Consider the following 21,196-nt stretch of genomic DNA (forward strand, 5'->3'; position numbering starts at 1 on the left):
AAATCCTGTCCAATGTCTCCTTAACGTTTACATTTTTACCAGATTTGAGATACACTTGCAGAACTATTCTAATACACTGAGGTAATGGAAAATGTCCCCAGTTTTATACACAAATCTCCCTAAATTAGAAATGGTTTTCCATTTCAAGCATCCAGCATCAGGCAGCCTGTTTCTCCCCTTCACTGGACACTTTTCTCAGGGCAGGGTCTGCTGGGCAGAAAGACAAAGTGTGGTGTAATATAGGGTCAGGCAGAGCTACGTCCAGAGCCCGAGGTTGTGGATGAGCACAGCCTCCTGTGATCCAACCACCCAAAAGGCATCCTGGAGAGCTGAGAAGAGACAGGAATGCCAGCAATCCCTACACCCACCCTCTTGGGAAGCCCCCGACTGCAAGGCAGGCATCTCCCTGCCATCATCTGAGTCAGAAGCAAAAGTCCCCGGGATGCAGCTGCCAGGGCAGCCGGATCTATTTTCAGCTGGGATATTTGGGCAGCACCATCAAAACCCCTCAGTGCAGAGCACACTCAGTGCCACAGTCACAGTGCCACAGCATGCATGGCTTCGTGCCACTGACTCAGCAGGCATTTCAGCCTGCCTGGACAAGCCAGCACTGCGGTCACAGGCTACGGTTGGAAGCAGGATGTCATGAGGAGAGCAACATGGGCTACCAATATGCCCTTGTGGCAAAGAAGGCCAGCAGCTGCTAGGCTGCTTTAGGAAGAGCATTGCCACCAGCCTGGGGAGATGAACCTTCCCTGCTCTCAGCACTGGTGAGGCCACAGCTGGAGGGCAGGGTCCAGTTGTGGGCTCCCCAGTGCAGGAGAGGCATTGACATACTGGACAGTCCAGTGTGCACTGCAGAGATGGTGAAGGAACTGGAGCACTTGCAATATGAGGAGACCAGAAGAGATGGAATTGTTCAGCCTGGAGAAGGCTACTGATGTGTATGGATGCCTGATCAGAGAAGGTATAGAAGGTGGATCCAGGCTCTTCTCAGTAGTATCTAGTGACATGGAAATACATGAAGTTCCTCTTAAACATAAGAGAACTTGGTTTTCTGTGAAGCTGGAACTGGTTGCCCCAAGAAGTGAAGTTTCTGTCCTTGGAGATATTAAGAACCCGACTGAACACAGTCCTGGGCAACCTGCACCAGTGGGCCCTGCTTTGAGTAGGAGGGCTAGACTGGACTGTGTCCAGAGGTGCTTTCCAGCCTCAACTGCTCTGTCATCCTCTCAACTATGTGGTGGTGAAAACCACTTTGTTCAAGCTGTGCACAAGGCTGTTCTCTCACTGGCACAGGATATTGACATAGGAGTCCTCTTATCCGAGAGGCAGCAGATAAAAAGAATGTAGAAATGGAAAACAACCATTAGAGGCCATTTGGGCACATGCAAAGCTATAGGTGGTGCTGTGTCCTAGTGTATGTCATTACCTGAAGGTACTTGGCCAGCCCACCCTTCTCTGTGCAGATCCCACAAAATTAGTCAGTTTGCCTATAATTTTGTATAAACACTGGCCAAACTGATGAAGATCAGATCTGAAGTCAGTCTCTTCCTCTGCCCAACAGTGTCCAGCAGCAGATGCTTACAGAAATAACACAAGAAATAAAACACTAGTTGTGTCTTCCCTAGCACATCCTCCAAATCCCATCTACCAGCAATTCAGGAACATCCTGTGCCAAGGCTTTGCAGCCCTATCAATTTTCAGTAGATCTTGATGAACTGTTCTGTGGGGTTTTTTTTGTTTTGATTTGGGTTTATTGTTTCATTTTGTTTTCTTTCATTCTGTTTAAATATTGCTTGATCTCCTCACTGTACATCCTGTCCCATGAGAAATATGAGCAAATGCACCCCCTTGACATTGCTCACCATTTCTAAGATCTACCTTGCAATGCCCTTTTCTGAACTGGAGAGTCTGTACTGAATGTGCCTCCCACAGGCAGCTTCCTTTAATTAGACAAATTTGATCAGGACTGACTTGTCAGGGGTGTTCCAAGGACCTTTCTGTCAGTATAGCAATGCTGAGTGTGCACAAAAGGCACATTGTACACAATGGGCAGAGAAATGCAAGCATGGAAAGATTTATCTATCATGGATTACTTCTGGAATGCTTCCAGACACCTTGAATCACCACTGGAAAAATCACTTGCACCAAAGCAGAAGGGGCCAGGAGGATGTACAGCACAAGAGTCTGGAGGCACTCTATGCTGATTTTGGTATAGCAAACCCAGATGTTACCAGCAGAAGGAGCATAAAGAAAAATATCATCGGTATCAGTGGCTGGCACCAGTGTACCAGCTGCTATTGTGTGCTCTAAACCTGCAGATACACTGCCTGAATTCCCTCAAGAAGCCGGGCAATTAGAAAAAAAACATTTGAATGCAAATCTAGGCCTCTGAAAGCAAAAGAGTCCTCAGGGTATAGGAAATTATGCCTGTGTTAAAATCCTTCTCTCTTTCCGAGGCTGCACGCATTAAAGGCAAGGAATTGGCAAAATTTGTATGGCAGAATCTTTAGAGACATGAGCAGCTTTTAAAATATTTCCAGGGTGCCTGGGTTTCAGTTTTTGAATAAGCAAGCAGATGTGTCTGATGAGCCTTTGCAAAGCTCTTGTTCTCCTGCCACTGCTCTTGGAAAGCAGCCCCTCATTCCTGATTATCTTCTGCCATATTTTACTTAGCTAAAAGCACCAAATGACATCAACCATGGTAAACAACAGAAGGTTATCATGCAAAATACAAAGCTCTGCAAAAACTTTAGAATGGGAGAATATAGAATATAATTAGGATAAGTCAGGATCTGAAATGTTTAAGAAAAAAATGTTAAAAGGGATAGTTTGGCAGAAGGAGAAGAGTCTACAGTTATTAGTAACAACTGAAGCAGTAGAGAGTGAAGGGAATATTTCAGTCTTCCAGTGCAAGAAGGCCACAGACTGGAGAGACTCAGCTGGTGATAGCAGAGCCAAGGTAAAGTGCTAGCACCAAGCCAGAGGCCAGACACAGACTGAGGGTGGGCTCCTTGCTGCTCAAATGCAGGAGCTGTGCTTTTAAACCCAGCAGCTCAATCCGGGGCATTTCTCATCCCTGTTTTGGTCTTCAAGAATTGTATGCTCTTCAGAGTCTGGAACACTTAGGATTAATAGGATTGGGGTGGGAGAGAGCACTAACCATAGTGCACAGCTCATAACCAAGCCTTGGAGATCTCAGCCTTCCTCTGCTTCAGCTCCTCACAGCTTTCTGGGGGCTTAGGAGGTCAAGAGGATGCAGTTGACAGGGCAGCTGCAACAGGCAGCTTTAAGCATTACCTTCTGGAATTTTAGGAAAGAATATGCACTTCTGTCCCTCCCAAGAAGTGTCAGTATTTCTGAGCACATAAATAGAATTGAAAATAAAAATTCAGCTTTATAACACTTCTTAAAGTTGGAAGTTGCTTCTAGGTACCACAGCCCAGCATGAAGATCAGAAAGAGGCCAGAGCAGCCACCAAAGCAGCACAGGGCAGCATTTTGTGGTGAGGTAGAACAGAGACAGAGCAAACCTGATCAGCTTGAAACTAGCTGGGATTTAGCCTCAATAAACCCAGAACTATGTTTAAAACCATTTGAGAGGTTTCTATCCTGCAATCATTCCCCCAAACCAGTACTAACTCAGTGTTCACACTGTAAGTATTGCATTCATCTGAGGAGGAACAGCAGCCACTCCTGAGTACTGAGGAACAGGGAAGGCCCTTGGTGGCACAGCGAGAGGGTGGAAGAAGCTTCATGTGACTCAAATTTTCCTACACCAGGGGCCACTCCTCCTGCCCTGTAAAACACAAGAGGTGGACTCTGAGGAAGACAGGTTCCCTTCTGGTCTTCCAAAATAAAAACTGGGAAAGTAGGACTCAAGGCTTCTCAGCAGCATGGAGTGGGAAGTCTTTAGGGTTGCCCCTGCCTGTGGAAGGGGCAGGGTGAAGGCAGTGTCCTCCTGGTACAGGTCAACAGACCACACCAAGTACTACCCACAATGTGTTATTTGTTTCAAGATGTGTTATTTACTGTGTTGCTTTAGAGTTAAAAACTTGCATCCACAATGCAACACCTAAAGGACTTGTAGGACAAACATGCCAAGTGCAGAATATTCCTTTCCACAGCTCATGTCATAAATTGAAAAGCTAAAAAGCAAGGGATTAGCAAAGACACCACAGCACAGTTTATTTCCCAATCAATCTTAGAATTAAGAATTGGAAAACTTTTGCAAAACTAAGCATGCATGACCATGCAAAAAGTAAATGAACCAAGGCACAGATTCTAGCCAAGCAGCACCTCATTTTATTGAGTTCCAGTAACACTGCATCACAAACAAAATTTGCTTTTTGCTTCTCAGTATTAGTCACTTCTCAAATGAAAATGTGATTATGTTCAATACTAGTAAGAGAAAACCAAGGAACAGGAGAAAGAATAAAATTAGACAAGACTGCGGAGCCAGTGTCCTCTTTATGTGTCCCCCTCATGTCAGAGAAATTCAGTTCTTGGAAGTGCTGTTAAATTTTCTCACATCAGTGTCAGGGATTGAATCCCAGGACATAGTATTTGATGAATCAAATATATCACAGATTGCTACGAGCTGTGCTGTACTTTTGAAATCACATTTGGGCTCTTTTCAGTGGGACAGAAAGGATTTGAGAGAAAAGTTCAGGTTAATCAAACACATTTCCCCACTGGCTCCCTCAGTAAAGCTTAGCACAAATGTTAAACATAATGCATTTTGTGTCCTAGTTCCACAGAAAAGATGAGTGTGCAAGACCTGATATGGTACCTGCAACACCCCTCAACCCACTGAGACATAGCTTTGGCCACCCCTGCTGAGTTGTGTTTTCTGCTGTACATGCACAGGAGATTAAAACCAGTGTTAACACAGAAACAGCCACAACTGAAAAACTACAGGATGAGGACATTGTCTGACATTTCTTGCAGACACAACCATGTGCAGCTGCTGACTTATGCCCTGAGAGTTAAGTACAGGCTGGCAAAAAAATATTTTAAGGAAGTTTTTCAGCGTTAATAGCTACATGTTTCTTCAGTAAATAAAGAATTACATTTTAAGATGTGTCCCCTTCTTCCATAAGGAAGTACTTAAGGTAGCACACGTGATAGTGACAGTTGTGTGTTAGCAGTGTCACTGCTATGGTTGGCTCAGAAGATTTGTCACCCCTCACTCCTCACCAACTCTGTCAGAGTTACAGCTTGCATTTCTGACTGGCATATAGCACCACCTAAAGAACATGAGAAAGGCAGAAAGGTATTAGGCAAACAATCATTCCTGAAATATTAAGTGATAATTAATTTATTCCTTTGAGGCAGACTTGCACTCTCTTCCTTCTCTCTAGTTTCCAGGCTTCCTAGTCTTCATAGACCAGGTGCAACCCAGTTAAGAAACTTCATAGCAACTTCAAAACCAAGAAAGCATGCCTGGAAAAAGAGAACACAGAACAAATAAGGATTCTAAAAATCTGTTTCAAACAAGGCTGCACTATGAAAACCTAACATGGTTTACATGGAAGGAGGAAGAGGACATAAAAAGTCTTGAACCAGAGGCAAGAATTCTACTGTATCCCTCCACACAAAAGCTGAACTTTGGCTCTGTTAGGCTCCTTATTTATTGAAGGGGAAGTGAAGTGAAGGGGAACTCATTCCTTCTTCTACAGCTGAATGTACAACCAGTAGATAAAAACTATCAGAGAAAGCCAACAAAGAGCTTTCATGCAAAGCTTTGAAGAAAGATTTACTTGTTGCTCCTAAAGAGCATTCATTTTAGAATCTAGACACCAACAGTCAAAAGTACCTGCAGTGACAAGAACCTCACTGAAATGGTACAAGAGTAAACAGGCAGTTGTGTCCCCTGCAGACTGCAAACACTCACTGAGTGCGGCCATGTCCCCAAAACCCATCCAGAATCACAATGTACTCACCGCGTTAGCAGGAAAGGCCCTGATCATCACAGCTGTGAACCCCTTGTACAGAGATGCAACTCCTTCCTCTCTGATGAGTTCCCTCAGCACATCTCTAAAGCCATTTGGGTATTTTCCTGCAGGAGCTGAAAGGGATGCACAAAGCATTAGCCCAAATGTGTGGCAGTGACAAGGGCTGAAGGATGTGCCATATAACAGCCCAGGATTTTCAACAGGTTCACACTGCTACAGCAAACAAAGAAGACAGCTCAGTAAAGGCTCATTGAACAGGAGTTAGGTGCTCACCATGACCAAAGAATTTACATCATCAAGTCATTGCAGGCAGGGAAGAAAGGAGAGTAACTTTTGTCAGGGTTGGAAGTCTGAGCTGTTACTTGCACTGCTGATCACAGCTCTCCAAAGAGCTGCACGTAGGTGATAGAAATGTCAGATATAAAAACTGATGAAGCTGTTTAATAAGAAAATGATCACATGCCCCAGCCAAGAACAGCAACAGACTTCAAATGAAAAGCACAGGATGTTCTAATGCTGATGTTACATGGATATGCTGAGGTGTTTTTTAAAAGCTACTCTACTCAAAAAACAATTTCTTTCTTCTCCTGACACTGCCCTGGGAAATATTGCCTCTGCCAGCCCTCTGAAGAAGTAATCCACAGATCAGCCCAGCTAAACAGAACCACCATGAGCCCACGTCATCCACACAGCAGCACTGGGGACTGGCTCAGTGGAACAGGATCAAAGCTGTGATGTGTTTTACCCCACAGCCCTTGGTATGGTACAAACAACTACAGCAGCCATTGCTCAGAGAAAAAGAAATGAGGTTTCCTTCACTGATTATCATAATTTGTGACTCAAGAAAAATGGTCACTGTCCAGTGGAGAATTGAGTCCACAGAGACAATGGGGAGCCTTAACAAAATTATTCATTGTCAGGACTGGCAGAGAAACCAAGGGAAAACCTGACAAACTCTGTTGAAGCACAAGACCTGGGCCCATCCTAACTGTAATTAGGCCACAGACATTAAAGAGCAGAGCTGCCAGTTTGAAAGCAATGCTCTCAGCAAGTCACACCCTGTTACTATAAACTGCAGATAGGCTACAATTTATACAATTATGTCTGAAGTGAAATAATAAAACCTCTCAAAGAATTACATTTGTAACAAAACAGCTATGACAATTCTATTATTATGAGTTCTATGCTTAGGTTTCAAATCAGATGTCTCAAGTCAGGATCATTATATTATCAAGGAGGCAGAAACAGAGCTGTGCAGCCCAATGCGCCACAAATTTATGAGGAAACCAACTGGAACGCTAGGAACACCCTTGGGTTTTTCATGCACTTGTCTCAAGCAGCACTCAAGACATGCTGCCTCCCAGAAGGCATCTTCCATCAGTGCCCAGCTCATTCCCAGGAGCACCACACTGAGTGACACACTGGAATGCAACTCACCAGTCTGGAAACGTGATTTCAGCACGTCTGGTGGAATGGCAACTGCCCAGTTGAAGATCCCAGCCAGGCCCCCAGCAAAGAGGATCCTAGGCACACTGAGGTCACTCACACTGTGGCAGGATCAGAGTGGGGTGGGAGGAAAAAGTGAAAAAAAATATTTTAAAAGGAAAAAAAAAGTCAAACTCACTGTTTTGACCAATGTGACAATCAAAAAGATAGCCTGGCTGACAGCCAGAAGGCAGCACAATGCTGCAGACAGTATCTGAGTGATATGAGAGTGCAGTATCTGAGCAACCTTTCCAAGATGGACCAACTCCATCCTAAAGATTCAAATCTTTTTATTCAGCAGCACACACATACATGCTCTGTGAAAAAAAACAAAAACCAAACCAACAAACCAACCAAACCTCCACAAAAAAAATCAAAAAAAGCCCCGCAGCATGTTATGCACATAGAGGGTTGAAAGTGAAGTCGTCCTTTCAGTATTCCTTACTTGGCCCAAACTGGAATCTGAGAGAAACTCAGAATATTGTTTTAATTGTCAGTTAACTCCAGACCAAACCAGCTCAACTCAATGAGCAACCATTTTTCTTTTTTTTTTTTTAATTTGTTTTGATGATACTGCTCTAAATGTCTTCGTAACTGGGGAGATTAATCAGCAGTGTCTGGGAAGTCCAGAAAGTGATGACTGTGAGATTTCACTGACCTCTTTCCCTCAGGGGTCAGAATGTTCTTCAACCACTCGTACGTCATGAAGTACATTCCACTGGCTGGGACGTCTGGTGGGTAAACAACAAAGGCTGTGAGGGGTGGGAAACCAAAGGAAGCACAGAGACACACCAGCTCCATGCCAGCTCAGCAACACCACTAAGTACATACAGATTCTTTTTCTGAACCTCTTCTACAAACAAAATAAAAATCTTCTGCTGCCTTAGAGAGAGGAGTCTGAACTTTCCCATGGAGAGCAGGTGCTAAAGGCAAGAACTGGGAAAATAACTTTTCTGTCAGCAGCCTTTCAAACCAGACTGTAATCTGGTTGCATTACACTAATGATGAGACAGCTCTAAACTGTCCAAATTTCTGCACAGCACATCACAGCAGCACAGGAACTTCATGAATTTTACACACTATTAATTCTAATGATTCTATTTGGGGATTTTTTTCTGTGTTTTTTAAAGCTATTCCCACAGCCTATTCTTATCCCATACCTAAACTAAAGAACAAGCCCCTGCCTAGGGACACTGCCAGAATTACACTGCAGGCTGCTACACTTGTGTGAGAAGCAGAGGATAGAACAAATTCCTAAACTGAAGTAACAAAATACAGAAATTTCAGTTTTTCAAAGGGGAATTACTAAAATACATAAAGGGTTCTGGGTCTGTTAGTTGTTGTTGTATTTGAGAGAGGGGTCATGACATCCCAGTCCAAAATAACCCAGACTCAAAAGGGTAGAAAGCATAACTGCTGCCACCACATATTTTAAAGCAGTCACAGATAGGCACAATCCTTCTCTCAAGGAGAAAAAAAAAAGAAAAAAAGAAGAAAATTATTTTTAAAAAAAGCCCACTTCTGTATTTTTCTCTTCTCTTTGTTCTCTCTGCTCCTCTCCTGAAGTCTCTCATTCCTCTTGGCTTCTCAGATCTTAATTACTTCCTATATCCCTCTGATCCTTGTCATCTAATCTCTTCCTCACTCACTGAGAATCTCATGTTTATTTCTCAGGCCCTTTGAGGCACTGGAGTAGCTCTGCAGACTGAAAGAAAAAAAAAGAAAGAAAGAAAATGGGTGACACAGCCCCTCCAATTGGCTAAAGGGACTGTGAGATCTCCCATACTGTGTCTGGTTCCTTATCCTACAGTCCCCCCGCCCCAGCAGGGACCAGGACTGTCCCTTACCTCTCATGAGGGTCAGCACCGTTCCCTTGTACACGCCCCGGATCCCGGCCTCGCGGTACAGCTGCTTGGCACAGTCCAGGGAGCCACTGTACTTGGTTTCACCTGTAGCTGCCTGGATCTGCAGGATCAAAGTGAGAGTTTGTGACCAGTGAAGGTTTCTGGTCAATGCAGAATCGTTCAGCCAAGGCTTAGAAAGCTTCACATGTGTTTTTAGAGAGGAAGGAGCACATGCTCTTGCCTAGGGAACCTCTGCCTCACTTCCTCAAGCAGCTCTCACATTGAAGCTGAGGCTGTGGTTACTGTTTCATGCAGAGGACAGATTCTCCTTTATTTTTCCACAGTGTAAGTCTGAAACAATTCGAGTCACTTAGGTAATTCCAGACAAAAAGTAGTCCTCAAATAGTTCAGTGAAATTCAAACCATTTGTATGTGTATAAAAGCTCCCAGGATAATATCCTGTCTGTCAGAACTAACATGTGACCACCCATCACCGTATTAACAGAGTTCAACACAGTCTGAAACAAGCAGAGCTTCCAACACCTGCTAAAGATGGTATTTCATTTGTTCAGGTTTACATTTTCCAACAATACTTTAAAACTCCCGCAGGAGGTGCAGAGCTAACAGCCACACAAATGTCAGAACACTCTTCTGAAGTGCATTCCTTAGCTCTGCATGAGGAGCTGTCAAGGTAACAGAACTTCTTTACACCAGAAAGTATCTCATGATCTAGCATGTTTACACTTTTTTTTTTTAATGAAAAGTTTCATTCAGAAAAAATTGACTTTTCCATACTTTGAAGTAGACTGAGGCATCCATGGATGCCTCATATACTGTCCCATAGCATAAGGCTTGAGCTCTGTAAAATGAATAGAGTAATTAATGCTGTGTGTACTCATACTGTCATGCTGAGTTTGTTTAATGCTTCTTCATGACACAGCTGCATAAAATGACAGTTGTCTCAGTCCTGTCAAAAAACAGAACAGAGTAAATGCACTAACCAAAGAAATTCCTGCTATGGAAAGACAAGACCCCTAAAATTAAATTCCCATCACCACCATCCAATGCCTTACCTGTAAAAGGCACTTGATTCTCTCTCCTGGAGCCATGATTACTGTTGTGAACACTCCTGACAACATGCCAGCAGCAAACAGCTGAGGATATCTGCCCCAAGGAAACAGAAAAGACCCTAACACAACACAGCACACAGGAAACGAAGGGCAGAATACCCCTGCATCACCAGATGGTGCTGTTCCACATGAACATGGCAGTGGAACTTGAAATGCATCCACTGCTTTTATCAGTGCAGAAGTGCCTTGTCAGTGCAGAGCTAAACATTTAAGACCTCTGGGACTCAAAGCACTAGTTCCTACAGCAACCACAACTCAGCTCTTCATATCCATTCTATTTGCTAATATTCCACCTACTTGCATTTTTTGCTATAGCATTCCCCATTCATTTTCATTCCCAAATCTCTTCCTCCTCCATTCTTCCCATACTCTCCTCAGTGACCCCAGATTCCACACATATTCCTGCTTGTGCAGACAGAAGCCTCCTTTCCATAACCTCTCACTCCTTCACTCTCTGCCAAAGCTGAGTCTGTCCTACCAACCTGCCATGATCCCAAACATTCTGCACCTGCTTTCATGTGGCAAACTCTCCATGACAAAAATCCCTTAAACAAGTTGAGTTTCTCCATCACAAAACTATCTTTACATCCAGCCTCCTGCTACTTCCCCTAGTGAGATGACGTAACATCTCGATTCAAGTAAATTCCACACCTTCCACTTCTCTCCACTTGCCCAAGAGATGGCATTCTATTCCACTTCTTACAGCTTTCTCTACTCAAATTCCCATTATATCTTCCAGACCTCCCTCGCCACTCCACATGCACCTCCTACTCAAACTAGGTTTTGAGGTTTTCAGCTCACCTTGGGATTATTCAGCCCCAGAAAAGGCAGGATGGGCTCCTCAGGTTTCTCCCCATCTTTTTCTTTCTACAACTTCCCCTCAAAATCAGCATGGCCTGCCTCTAGGCCCAAAACCACAGCACTAGGAGTCTGATCTTTATTTTTGGGTCTCATATCCCAAGCCCACTGGACCTTCACTGTGTCAGGTCTGCACCCACAGAACAGCACAGCTGAGCACAGTGACAGTACATACACTATTTGTTCTTTCCCACTGCTCTTCTAGAAAGGAATTCTACATAAAGACTCAAAAAGCTACGTTGTCCTTCTCCAGATTGCTCTTTAAAACTTCCTCTTGGTACCACCATGTGTATAAAACACAAGGCACTGAGGTGATCAGGCTGCTGGGAATAAGTAAATGGTGCATTTGTTGTTCAGTCCCTACTGTTCCCCTGGCCTTTCCCTTCAGTCTTGCCTGCGTGAGGACACTGCCATGGTATAACAGAGGGCATGTGAGCAGTTCCCCAGCACCTCACTGCTTCCCTCTGAGCAATGGGAGCCGTGCTGGCAGAGGCTTGTATTGCAGGGCAAGGTGTGCTCACAACAGCCCTGTGCAGGGAAGGCTCCAACAGAAACCAAAACACCCCACAACAGCTGGCTCCATACGATGGGCTCCTACTTTCTGACAGAGCTCCTACCTAGCACACAAATAATGGAATAAAATGTTGCTGAGCTACTGCCCAGTCCCTGCAGATCAGATCCCTGTAAAACACAGCTTGGCAAAGCCACTGCAGGAGTACTTCATGGGTGGGGGGCTTTCTTCATGCACACGCTGGCTTGTAGAAAGCCCCACCAAGTTTTCTCAGCTTCCTATTGCTGTTTCTGAAGATCAGACATGCCTGAGAGAAGGACTGCTCAAAAAAACCTCTTTTCAGAAATAACAATAGAACATTTTTTTTGGCTGTTTTCATATCCTAATGAAGGGACACAAGAGGATTCATAACTAACAGGGAAAAGAGAATCAGGGCTGTCAATGTTGTCAAGACTGCTTGACCATGAATTTATTGTTCCCATAGTTTCTGTTAACAGCAAGAGTGTTGGCAGCAATCATTACATAACTCTCACTGTACTCATGTAAACCGGAATTGTTCCTTAATGGCTCCTTCTTGCGTAGAAAGGGAATTGCATCGCACCTGCCCACACAATGTCTCTTTTTAACCTGTGCTATCAGTCCCACGCTTCCAGAAGCATTAAAGCATGAGTGTTTTATTTTTCAGAACTATATTTATAACCTAGGAGAAGACACAAATTTACACCACAACTCAACGTGTGACAATGCAGTAAGAGCCTCAGGATGCCTTTCCCAACCGTCTGATTAACCAGGAACTCACGTCAAAACATCGTCAGGTTTTCTCTGCTGGAGTCTTTTTCCCAAGCCAAATCCAAAGAAGCACACAGCAAACATGGGTGTCACTCCGATGATAGGAGCTGCCATTCCTCTATATAAGCCTCGGACTCCCTGCAAGAAACATTATCACAGGAATTACTTGGCTTTGCATAAATTTTGCACACATTTCAACTTGTTGAGAAGAGAAAGGCAACAATCCAGGATAGGATCCATCTAACAGTCAAATTGATCAGAGGAATAAAATGGTTTGTTGTTTATTTGCAGTTATACATGTTTAGCTGAGGCTCAGGGACTGCTGCAGAGGAAAGTTATCCTTCCTGGGAAACACTGGCACCACTGATACCGTTCTGTAACAATACCCATCACCTGCATGTACATCTCAAGTATGAGCAAGTGAAGTTAAAAGCCATGTGAGTAAGAGCCTTAATAGATTATGTCAAGAGAGAACACTCTGAGCCTACACACAGAAATGCACCTGTGTTTTATTGGTAACTTGTCAAATCCAGTAGTGTAAAATCTTGACACTGAACCTAAGAATGCTGAAACTAATTCACTCTTTAACTAAAGGAAGAGCCAGGGAGAGCAACTGGAATGCCTTCACCCCCCACATGAATTCACTTTGGAAAAGGTTCAAGAGCAAATAATTTTTTGTTTCCTACCCTAAATCCAAACTTTTTCCCCACACATCACATTTTATACATTCCTGATATATGATTTCATACACTACACATATGAAAGAGCTTTAATGCATACCCCAGCAGCTGTGTTTATTTCATTTCTCTTGCCTTTAAACTGAACTTTTTCCAATAAAAACTTTTCCCAGTAAAAAGGAGAGCTTCCTAGATAAAGGCTAGACACATCAATTAAATATTTGCTGGTCTCTGCACCCCCTTCTTCCCCCTGCCCCAATAAACCAGTGCATCCCAGAACATACTGAAGTTTTACAGGCACAACTGGCTCTGCCATGAAATTACACCTGGCTGTGAGATTAACCACTGCTGCTCAACCTCCCCATGAGCATTGGAAAGCAAAAGGCTTTGGCAGAGAGGTTTAGTAGTTTTCCTTACAGAAATGGATGAGTATTGAGTAGGAGTAGAGAAGCAGCACTGCTTTTGAACTTCCCATCACAAGGCTATTATTATGGCTCAGCTCTGACGTCCGTGCTGCAGCAGGGGTGTTAAAAACTGCCAGGGATTCAGAGCTGGCACAGCATTCCAGTCTTTTGTGGGAGAGACCAGGGGAGCAAGATTTGCTTTGGTTATATAACAACCTGTTAATACCACATTGGAAGTAGATTTCAGATTTGAAGCAGATCTTTCATTCAACAGGGAGTTACCTAACAAGATCCAGCAGCTAGAAATGAGACTTCAGGCAAGCAGATAAACAGTTGGGCTTTACAACCATTCTTTCCAAATGGTAAATAGCTGCTGAGAAAACTTTAAAAGCACAAAACTGGACTCTCTTTTAATTAAAGACTTTAAAACAAGGCTGTGTGCTTTTGTAAAAACAAAACAGACTAGCTCAACAACATGATCATGATGATTCAGGAGTAAAAGACACTGTCCACCTTCTAGAGAAGGTTGAACAGCTCCTATAATTGACACTCTGGGAGAAAAAATCTATAAATTAAAGATCCTCTGCCCTCTTATAGGTGGCATAACATCTTACAGAAGAAAGTAAAAGTACTGCTTGTATCAACAAAAGTTATTACCCATTTTAGAATTTCCAGAGATGACTCCAAATACCAGCAAAATTTCACTAACTACAACAAAGCCAAAAAACAACTGCCAACATTCACTCCAGTCTATAACTTCAGACATTAATATCATGCCATTTTGAACCAAAAACACTTCTTAGCAAAACAAAGATACATGAACCCAGAGCATGTGCATGCTAAGTATTCCCCAAGCTTTGTAATCTGCTTACAAAAGTTAATTAGAATCAATTTAACCGATAACCCAGGAATTGTATGGTCCCTGAGGGGCACACGATTCCATTCCTACAATGTACAGAAACAACTGGTAGATGTGGCAGGTGTCACAGTACCTCTCCAACAAGAGTCTTTCTGAAGCAGTCAAAGGTCCCAGAATAGAGTGGGGCCTGGCCAGGCTGTGGCTTAGGCTGGGTTTGCAGTCTGACCTAGTAAGAGGGAGAGGAAAACATTATTTTATTAAATATTACAATCTAAACTTTGATTGTCAGAACAGTTCGGGCTGTTATGAAGCATGTTTTGTGACCGGACCTGAAGATATTGATAGAAACACTGACATCATTTTAGCCCTTTGCAGAAGGGAAGGGGTTGATTTTTAATGTAATGAGTTGTTTATGTATTTAGATAATTAATTGCGGCGATGACGTCCGGATGACGACCCCAGCTCCCTGGACCCTACAGGGTCACTCCTGGCCTCCCCGTGGCGCGGGGGCACAGGGTCCCGTCGCGGGACGGGGCTGGCGGGCGCATCCCAGCTCGCAACTCCACCGGGAGCACGGACGCTCTTTTCCCGATTTTTCACGAAAAACCGGGACTGCGAGACGCCCGGCCGCCGCGCCGCCAGGGGGCGCCCTACAGCACTTCAGGGAGCCAGGCAGCTACGCGCGGCGCATACCGGAAGTCCCGCCTCCCGTGCAGTGCCTGCCGGGAGCTGTAGTTCTGCCATGGCACCTGCCGGGACCCGCGCCGCTCCCGCGCAGTTCCTGCCGGGAGCTGTAGTCCACCCTCCAGTGTCCCACACCGAGTACCGGTCGCCCCCCTTGTCCCGGGCCGTCCCGGGCCACCTCACCTTGATGGTGTCCAGCGGGTGCCCCACGAACACCAGGCAGACGCCCCCGAAACCGCCAGCGAAGAAGTTCTTCAAAGGGCTGATGGGCTGCGGCTGCTTCGCCATGGCGGCGGCGGGTGAGAACCGGGGTCGGGGCTCTGCGTCCCTGCCGAGCCAATGCCGCCCCCTCCGCGCCGCGACCTTTAGCCCAGTGCGGGGCACGCCGGGAGGCGGGCACGGGGCGGGCCGGGACCGCGGCGGTGCGAGGGGCCGCTCCCGGCGCTGCCACCGCGCGCGGCCACTGGGTGCTGTCACCGGTCGAGGCCGGCCCGGGGGCCGCTCCTGAGGGCGCGGGGCCGCTTCCCCCCGCACATCCGCAGTGGTTCAGCCGTTCCCCCCCGCTCCAGCGCTGTGGCCCGGCCCGGCCCCGCCCCGCCCGGCGGAGGTGACGCACCGGGCCCGGCGGTTCCGGCGCGCAGGAGGAGCTCGGGGCGCTGTTCTTGCCGCCCGCCTGCCCGCCCGGTAAGTGCGGGGCCCGGCCGTGCTGTGCTGGGGGTCTCGGTGGGGCCTTGCTGGGACTGGGGCGAGACCGGCGGGGGGGATGCGGGGCCGCTTGTCCGTGCCCGGTGCTGAGCTCGGTGCTCCGCCCCGGCAGAAGCCGCAGCCCGAAGCTCTCGGGCTCCAGGCGGCCGTGCGGGGGCCCCTCCTCGCCCTGCCGCCGCCCGGGCTTTCCCCGCACGGCTTCTCTCCCGCGGTGTTCCTGCTCCGCCCTCCACGAATCTGCGGCGCTCTGGCTGTGCGGGACAAGCGCAGGGGCTGGTCTCACGCATTCCAAAAGAATGGACCCGAGGTAATTTAAATGCGATGGGTACCGCTCTGCCCGAAGCCAGAGGTGCTGTGAAATACGTAGCTATCCGTAAAACAACTTGTTAAAAGCGACGATAGGTTAGAAAGGACAGGAGTGAAATGGATCAGATGAGTTGGGAAAGTGGGAAAGACAAGGCAGACGTGATAGTGTGAACCAAGACAGGCAAGAGAAAGGCAAGAGGGTGTGTTCCCGGGGGAGTGTGATACAGCTGCAAGGAGGTTCCTACAGGGTCGTCTGTGGTGAAAAGAATAGGGTGTCTTCTGGTTTCTCTGTCTTGGATGAAAAAATTCCTACCTAAAAACAGTGGAGAAGAAACGGTGAGGTGTGCCCTGCATATGTGAGGAGGCAGTTGGGGATGATCCACGAATTATGGGTTTGGGTGACATAGATGAAGATGCAATTAGCATCGATAGCCAGCATGGAGCTGAGGCTAATGGATAGTTTGAGGGAAAAGGGAGAGTGTTAGCCAGTTTAAAGGTTATGTGGATAAGGAGTCTAGGAGATAGACTTAAGTCGCACGTTCTCTTTTTCACATAAATAAAGAGGTGAAAGAAGAAAAAAACGTATGAAAGGGTTGTGAAATATCAACAAAAAAATAGGAGGAGCATTCTCCAATTGGAGGAGAGTTATTAGAGGAATCCAACAAGGGTTGGCAGGAAATAAGAAAAGTGATGTAGTGGGACAAGGAATGAGGTGGGATCACATAATGTGGTGGCACTATGGAAGGCATTTTGTTTCAAAAGACCTTGTTAAGAATTGTGTTGCAAAGCAGGAGTCAGGGAAAGGACACGGTTGGAGATGATAGACAGCAGAGTGTAGGGGTGGGTGTGTTTAGGAGTTCCTGCAAGAGACTGGAGCAAGGGAGCTGACTAAATTGTATCAGTGTTAGTGAAGATACAGGAGTATCTTGGATAAAGGTGATAAAGGAGGAGATCATCCTCCCTTAAGTAGGAAAGTGATCTAAATATGGTTTAAAATTTTATAATTTGGTCTTGGGAGTTATGGTCATTATTTAATCTAAATAATCCTTGCTTTTTTGACCCTATCTTTTGAACTTAACATCTTTATGTCTTAAAAATTAGTGCTATCAAGTAGTGGCTGTCTTGTCTATGTATTCAAAGTGTTTGATTTGGGCATTGGGCTGAACATAGGTGAGTTTTGTTCCCGGTTTTCCTAGTATCCTCCTTTGCTTTGTCCACAGAGCCTGTGCCTTGTGCTTCTTCTCCCTTCACTTGTGTCAGTGTGATGTTCAGTTATACTGGAAATGAGCTCTTTCCTAGAAAGCTGGGACAGGAGTCACAGAAGTCACCCAGTCCTCCAGCTTGATAAATTCATATGTCCATTTGCCTGTGCAAATAGTTCCTCTGCTCACAAAAATGTGCTAGTGGCACAGAGAGACATCTCTGCACTCCTCTCACCCCCTCCCCAGTGACTGGTGTGTAATTGGGAGGTACTGGGCAGGCCCATTATTCTACCTGGATATCTACAAACATCTCACTGCTTGAATGTGACTTACCATGTGTTGGAAGAGCAGAGGACCCAGTGTTCTCCTGGTTTTGTTTTTTTTTTTTCTCCTTCTAGAGTGTGGAATGATCTGAGTGAGTTTGAGAAGTTCCCTGGCCTGTGAAACTTGATCAGGCTTTGTGGTGGCTGAACAAAGTTGTCGCACACTGGGCTATTGATAGTCCACACTGGGGTTAGAGGCTCAAATAAGTCATTCTTTAAATATAAGTTTTAGCAGGTAAAGATCCATTCTTTTATGCAAGAGCTCAGTGTCAATGCAGATTAAGCCCAGACTCTAAGCAGGGTAGAGGGAGGGATGAGGGTTTGCCTTGTATCTGCCAAATCAGATTTCACATCTGTCTCCTTCCAGTATGGAGGGACTGTGTGTCTGTTCCTCTGAAGTCCTGTGGAAAGCAGTGCTATAAATTATTTGTGTGCTACGTGTGCTGTGGATAGCTAAGGAATCAAGAGGCAGTGAAAGGAATGAAGACCAGAATTCAGGAGGTAATGTAATTAGGTACTAGTCTTCAGCCTCTCTGGAGGTTTGTATCTCCTGAAATCACTGAAGCCCCTCAAATTAATTGTACATCCCATCTCTTCCTGGTTATTCTCTGCTGCCTGGTCAGGTGACTGGAAACAGGGAAAAAAAACCCAAACAAAAAACCAAAACAAACAAACAAAAAAAAACAAGAGTTGAGGAAAAATAATTAAAATTTGTGGTTAAGATTTCCTGTACTGTAAAGTCAGGATTATCAAAGCTTGCTTATGGTTTCCCCAGCAGCTACAAATTGCAATACTGAGGGAATATATTTGAGTGGCAGAGCTGACAACATAGTAATGCAGAATGGGAGTGTATTTAAGGAACCGAATATGTGCTGCTTGTGGAAAATAGAGCTTTGATTTCAATACATGTTTTTATATGTAAAATTTGGTTACAGCATTGTTTTAATTCTTCTGTATTTAATATAGTCTCTCTAAACTAAATAATTCAGTTAAATGGAAATTTTTGACTAGATATGAGATGACCATAGTTCAAGGTTGATTCATGCTTTACTGCTGAATCTTTTAGAACTCAAATTCATATGGTTCCATTACACAAACAGAAGATTTGTAGTTCAGATAAGTATCAGATGTGTGAATTTTCCAAAACAAGTGAGAATCTTAAAAAACAAGAAAAGTTAGCTGTTCTTCTTCCAACAGTTGTCAACACCTGAGCATAAATTTCTACATTCAAAAAGTAATAAGTATATATATTGGGAAGGTAATAAATAATAATTTTATTTGCCCCTTCAGATATAAGGCCCAAGCCACATCATATCCAGTAGAACCAATTTAAAGGGATGAACTAGTTTCACAATTTCTTTTGAGATGGTATTGAAGACTGTAAAATTGTGCATGTGAGAGATCTGTTTGCTGGTCTTATTTTCCTAAGTCCCGCTTAATGTCTGTAGTTCTGAAGTAATATGGATTTGTTCAGAATATTACAAGCTGTACAGGATATCACAGGTTGCCTTTCTAGCTGCTGTGGTCATAGGTAAGAGGTTTGTGTTTTTCCTGTTAATTAAATAGATAGGATGCTGTTCTTAAGCATTTCAGGCTGTTGGTAAAGAACTTTGTCATAAATTCCGTTTTATCTCTGAGAAGATCTGTAGTGAAGGTTATGCAGCCAGCTTCCAAATGTCAGAAGTCACGGGGCCTGCACTGGGGACTAGGATGCAGTGTAATAACCCAGTCTCCAAGGATTTGGACCTGTCCTGTAAGAGCAGCCTTGGCTTTGGAGGTGCAACAGTCACAGTGGATCCAAACCAGGGACATGCACAGCAGAATCCTCTTTACTGGGCCGTTGGGTTGGTCTGTTCCTAGCTGTTTGATCATCTACTTGTTGTTGACTTGGCACCTCTTACAATTTCTTAGGCACAGAAAAAATTGTTTTTCCTCTCTTAGGAGACAGAGCTCAGATGAAATCAAAAGAACAATAAAGTTTGGAGGAAAAAAAAGAAGCTGCGCTTGCTTCCCTGGTCTGCAGTTTGGCAGGGCATTAAGATGTCCGTGGACATGAACAGCCAGGGCTCTGACAGCAATGAAGAGGATTATGACCCTAATTGCGAGGAGGAGGAAGAGGATGAGGATCCTGGGGATATTGAGGATTATTATGATGGGGTAGCTAACGACGTGGAGCAGCAGGGAGCAGATGCCTTTGATCCAGAGGAATATCAGTTCACCTGCTTGACTTACAAGGAGTCGGAGAGCACTCTGAATGAACACATGGCCAGCTTGGCTGCCACGTTAAAGGTGAGGAAAGGTTTCTGCATTAACACAGGTGCAAGACAAGTCTGTGGTTGTGAACAGGCAAATGCTGATAATACAGTTGTAATGAAAGCTGTGGCGACATTGCTGTTACGGGGGGGTTGGAGGAGCATTATCGAAGGTCCCTTGTTTGAAACTGACTCAAAGGTTTACAATTGTTACATACTGGGGCCTGAAAAATCTTCCTCACTGAATGTTGAATTTTTTTTTTGCAGAGCTGAGCTTCATGACCAAAATTCCTGAGTTATAACTCTTTGTATTAACACAATGCAAAGAGGGCATGTAGAAAAGAAACAAATCAAACCATAAATGGTGCAGCTTGGTACACCTGTGTTTGAGAAGATAACTGACAAATAGGAATGCTAAAACTCTGTAATTCTAACAAAAACACTTTTCTTGGTTGGTTCTGAGAATAATCCTGGACTTTCAAAGACAGGTTAGCTGTCATGCCGATTTTTAACCCTACTGTTGCAGTGATAGCAATTCAAGTACAGTGAACTTGCCACCTCTTGGGGCAAGTGTGACTTAATTAATCACAGAAAAGTCACATTCGGAGTCAGCTCTATGGTTACTATGCTCAATAAGACTTTTGTGAAGTTTTCTTTCTCTTTGTAACTAATTACTGTCAGTCAGAAGAGGAGACAGGCCAGGGGAAAGCAGAGTTTTCTAAGCTCTAGATGTGGACAGTGGTTTGAAATTGCCGCTGCTTCTACCTAGTAACAAACCAGATCTTCTAGTGCTTGCTCTTCTCTGGAACAGCCTCTGAAGGCAGGACAGGTGGTGACTGCAGCATATTAAAAAAACTGTCTTGGGTAGGTTTTAATTCCAATTCATTCTGTCTGAATCAAATCTAGTTTTTAAAATGAGAGAGATCTCTTGATCTTTATTTGCACATTAATGACGTGTAGAAAGAGTATAACCATAAAGCCTGAGGAGTATGCACCATAAACAACAGGCTTTAAAGGGTACCCATAATCTGATGGTTTTGCTATCTGTTATGCTTGTTCCCAGCATTTACCACCTCAGAAAATGAAGTTTTACTTTTTCTTGCTCTTAAACTTCTCTGTAATTACTTCAAAATGTGCATTCTGAGCTCTGAATGCCTGCAGTTCCCTACAGATGATCAGAAACTGGAGGCAACAGAAAAGTACAAATG

At 44.6% G+C, this 21,196-nt stretch overlaps 2 protein-coding genes across 8 annotated transcripts in view; one reads left to right on the forward strand and one right to left on the reverse strand.

Annotated features, from left to right (window-relative positions):
• Positions 1-4,284: 4,284 nt before the first annotated feature.
• Positions 4,285-15,514, reverse strand: SLC25A20 (solute carrier family 25 member 20). Its single transcript, XM_023935246.2, has 9 exons — positions 15,384-15,514; positions 14,650-14,742; positions 12,587-12,714; positions 10,362-10,452; positions 9,292-9,409; positions 8,103-8,175; positions 7,397-7,506; positions 5,948-6,072; positions 4,285-5,447 (listed from the first exon to the last, which is right to left on the reverse strand). The coding sequence occupies exons 1-9, from the start codon at positions 15,486-15,488 to the stop codon at positions 5,385-5,387; spliced, it is 906 nt and encodes a 301-aa protein (XP_023791014.1). The 5' UTR covers positions 15,489-15,514; the 3' UTR covers positions 4,285-5,384.
• The window catches only part of ARIH2 (ariadne RBR E3 ubiquitin protein ligase 2), a 36,693-nt gene continuing 30,689 nt past the window's right edge, over positions 15,193-21,196 (forward strand). The window contains exons 1-3 of one of the 7 annotated variants that reach the window (XM_086845443.1): positions 15,201-15,499; positions 18,104-18,237; positions 19,678-20,025. In XM_086845443.1, the coding sequence (XP_086701569.1) occupies positions 19,777-20,025 (249 nt within the window). In that variant the 5' untranslated portion in view covers positions 15,201-15,499; positions 18,104-18,237; positions 19,678-19,776. Of the gene's footprint in view, positions 15,500-15,610; positions 15,885-18,103; positions 18,238-19,677; positions 20,026-21,196 lie in introns of those variants that run through there. The other 6 variants (XM_086845442.1, XM_023935245.2, XM_086845445.1 and 3 more) reach the window with 6 other exon arrangements.

This window comes from Cyanistes caeruleus, chromosome 11 (genome assembly GCF_971803275.1).
Source record: "Cyanistes caeruleus chromosome 11, bCyaCae1.hap1.1, whole genome shotgun sequence".
NCBI lineage: Eukaryota > Metazoa > Chordata > Aves > Passeriformes > Paridae > Cyanistes > Cyanistes caeruleus.